We start from the raw sequence: 4,084 nt of genomic DNA, 5'->3' as shown, positions 1-4,084 counted from the left end.
GCTGATCTTCTAGCACAATTCTCTCTGACAAAAGCCTGGGCACCGCTGCCAAGCACTCTCTGTGCTCTGGGTACTCACAGCGCAACCTCACTAGGCCTGTGCCCCAGGTTCTCTGCTGGTCCGGGTGAAAAAGCACCTGGGCGTCTGGGCATCTGGTCCACAGCATAGCCTTTTCAGGCAGATCCCGATTTCCTCTGACAGAGGCACCTCCTTTACTGGGACTGGAAAGGAACCTTTGACGCAAGCACCTCCAAGCACTCTCTGAGCTCTGGGTACTCAAGGCGCAGCCTCACCAGGCCTGTGCCCCAGGTTCTCTGCTGATCTGTGCGGAAAAGCGCCTGGGTGTGTCTGGTCTGCAAGCACAGCCTTACAGGGCAGATCCTGATACCCTCTTACTGAGGCCCAGAAAGGAACCTTTGCCACAACCACCTTCACCAAGCGCTCTCTGTGCTCTGGATACTCATGGTGCAGCCTCACTAGGCCTGTGCCCCAAGTTCTCTGCTGGTCTGGGTGGAAAAGCGCCTGGGCTTCTGGTCTGCAAGCACAGCCTTTCCTGGCAGATCCCAGTGGTAAAGAATTCTTATTTGGCGACCACAAAGAAAAATAGGGTATTCAAAAAAAACCTAGCTGTAGTATTTATCACCCAGTGTCTGTGTTTATACAACCCTTGCCAACTCCTACTCTTTGTCTGTTCAGCAAATGTTTTCAAGGAAACTACTACCATGATTTGAGAATTAAAACCACAAGCACACAGTCAAGTGATCATATGTTTTGATTTTGGTTGTGGGGACTTAACTCAGAGCTTACATGTGTTAGACATGTATTTAATGACTTACAACATATATGTGTATATGTGTATATGTATATGTATATATATATGTATATATATAGAGAGAGATATATACAGCTCAACCATTTCTTTATGCATTTAGTCATTGTTATCATTACTTTCATACATACATGTAATTTTGAGAGCCTAGAAATTTAATTCATGAGGAGTTATTATATATATGAAATGTAAATATAAGGATATATATATATATATATATATATATATATATATATATATATATATATATAATTTCTATCTTAAATCATTGTTTATGTAGAAGCCACATGGCCTGCCAAAGCCATCATGGGGATAGGTCCTGTGTATGGGTGTTTATGCCAAATGATCAACAGAAGCATTATGTGGTTTTTTTTGGTTTTGTTTTTTTTATTTGTATTTTACTTGTATTTGATAACGTCCCAGTTTAATTCACAATCCTTACTGACATACATCCATATAAATTTGAGGTCCCTTTTCTGAAAATACACTAAAATTATTTATGCTTGCCTGTCACTTTGTAAAATGTTGATAGAGAACACTTACAAACTCATACCACTATTTAAGCACACTTTTTTTTTTTAAAACAAAGTGACTCAAATAGAAACAAAGCTCAAAAAAACTACACAAAAACCAAGTAAGATTAAAGTTGTTAATTTTACCAATCTGTGGGTCCCATCTTCTATTATTTTTATTTCTTTTTCAGACAGGGTGTCACTATATAGCCCAGGATGGCCTGCTGGAGTTCCCGGCCCATCACCACATCCAGCTTCTCCCTCTCAAACACTGATACCCTCAGAGTTTAAACAATTCTAAGGTTCAATGAAAGGCTGCCCTGGGTGGAGATATTGTCACAATAAGAGTTTGTAATAGAGAGGTACAAGGCAAGCAGACAGCACCACTGGGTGCTGCCCATGCGCTCCAGGTAGACCAGGCTACCCAGGTTTGCTGGGCTCAGAAGTTGACCTGGACATTGTAGGTCATTGTTACTTTACTGGGTTTTCTTTTGTTTCATATTTGCTGTTCCACTATTTTGTAATTATGGCAAGATTTAGTTAGTCTAAGAATGCTTAGCCACACCTCAAACCGTCCGATTCAAATGCTTTTATCTTTCTGAACATATGCCTAATTTCCACCTACAATTATTTTAAAGATATACAGTAAGTCAGCTGAAAAGAGAGGTGGGGGATGGGACTGCTACCACCTTTGGGCATAGCAGAGGTGAGTAGGCAGTTGCTCAATGGTGGTGGGTAGGACCAGCTAGTGAGTCTTTTCCAGGAAGGCCTTGCAGCACCTAAGGCATTGCTGATACACCACCTCGAAGTCAGAGTCATTGCCATAACAGGGAACTTCAATAATGAGCTGTTTCTGTGGATCATGGCTCCCAAGTAGTTCAAGTTTAGCTTTGCAGTTTTTAACTTGATTACTTTTTCTATTCAAATCTCTCAGATTACTTTCATCCATACACAGTATATAATCGAATGTAGCAAAGTCTTCTCTTGTAATCTGCCGTGCAATGTGATGCATGTGGATGCCATGTTTTTTCATGCAGCTCTGCCCTCGATAGTCAGGGGGGTTCCCCACTTCATAGGTGGATGTAGCCGCACTGTCTATCCTCCAGTTATCCAAAACCTTTTCATCAGTGACCAGTTTCCTGAACACTGCTTCTGCAATGGGTGACCGGCAAATGTTACCGAGACACACGAACAGCACTGACTTAGACCCAACCTCTGCCATGTTTCCGTGCTCATTATGTGGTTTTTAAAAGCAGGTGACACAAACTTTTGATGCTTCACACCTTTGGCCCATGACACCACATGCCCTACAACAGCAGATGGAGACCCTGAAATTATATTGCTGTGTTTAAAGTGGTCTTCACTTCCATGGCTTTCACACAGCTTTCCCCTGTAATGCATCTGTGTTAAACCTGATCTTTCTGCTACTATTCCTCTTTCCTATTGGCATCAGTGTGACCACTCTAAAAACTACCCATATCAGTCTGTTTTGAACCCCTACAAAACAACCTTTCAAGATGTAGTTCAGTTTTCTGAGCAGGTATTCTAGATCCTTCCTGATCAGTGGCATACTTACTTACCAGTCTAGTCTCATCTTTCATACTGTCCCAAAGATCCCATACTCCAGGAAATCCATTTCAGTATTCCTTAAATGAATATTGTTATTTTATCCCTCTAATACTTACCTCAAAACTATTCAACTTCTGAGCAATTAGCACATTTTCTTTTTTTTTCATTTAAAAATAATATATTCCAGAGATCTAGCTCATGGAATAAACACAGTTTAAGTTTTAAATTAATCACTTGATAGTACACAATGGGAAATGAAAAAGTATACTTAGCAAAAGGAAAGATGGATCGTGTATCTGATTCTAGCAATTCAAAGAAAACTCTCCATGTGCTTTCCTACTCATCTTTTGTCCACTGTCTTGCCCATGACTATCCCTGTGTGGACTGATTAGCATGCAGGGATACACTTTCTTTGTGCTGATGCTGTGGCAGCACCTGGCAAGAGTGACATATCTAGTCATATAAACTAACTCCTCCGGAATTAAAGTTTCTAGACCCTTAAAATTACATGTATGCATGAAAATATTGATAATGACTAAATGAATGGATAGACTGCGGAAATAAACACAGAAACATGAACCCTGCCACATTGTGTAAAAGATATATAGTTTTTCCTTGTGTAAGTTGCTATTGCGGTTATAACACACTTTTATATAAATAAAAGAGACAAGGAACAATACTGTATAAAACAGTAGCAGCTGAGGCTGTGGAGTTGGCTCAGTGGATGTAAGTACTTGGTGTGCAAGCATGAGGACCTGAGCTCTGACCCACAGCACCCACAGGAAAACCTGAGCTTGGCTGCTGTCCTAGCAACTATAGCATGGAGAAGAGGCATGAGCCCTAGGAGCACCAGAAGAAGCAAGAGAGTTTAGATTTTTTCTTGGCCAGTTATTTCCCCTTCTCCCCCTAAAGAAACCCAGTGATTTCCAATAAATCAGTGAAAAACAGTGTATCAAATAAATAAGATAAAGAGGGACTGAGGAAGGCAAACAACATCCTTTTCTGACCTATGCTTGTACAAATACTTGCATCCAACAAACACACACAAACACACAAATATAAAACTGGGCAAGGGACAATCTGGGCAACCTTGGTACTTAGAATTGCCAACTGTTTAACTGTTGTCCTAGAACACATCTCAGATGATAGAGCTTCTGAGAGCTTCTACAGAAGC

At 40.7% G+C, this 4,084-nt stretch overlaps 1 protein-coding gene across 1 annotated transcript; it reads right to left on the bottom strand.

Moving 5' to 3' along the window:
* Positions 1 to 1,987: 1,987 nt before the first annotated feature.
* LOC308415989 (low molecular weight phosphotyrosine protein phosphatase-like) lies at positions 1,988 to 2,568 on the bottom strand. The gene has a single exon (XM_080911022.1). The coding sequence runs from the start codon at positions 2,561 to 2,563 to the stop codon at positions 2,087 to 2,089; it is 477 nt and encodes a 158-aa protein (XP_080767148.1). The 5' UTR covers positions 2,564 to 2,568; the 3' UTR covers positions 1,988 to 2,086.
* Between the last annotated feature and the right edge of the window lie 1,516 nt (positions 2,569 to 4,084).

The sequence above is a fragment of the Micromys minutus genome (assembly GCF_963924665.1).
Source record: "Micromys minutus genome assembly, chromosome: X".
Lineage (NCBI taxonomy): Eukaryota > Metazoa > Chordata > Mammalia > Rodentia > Muridae > Micromys > Micromys minutus.
The sequence above is the reverse complement of the archived record's forward strand: the minus strand, read 5'-3'. Positions and strand labels throughout refer to the sequence as shown.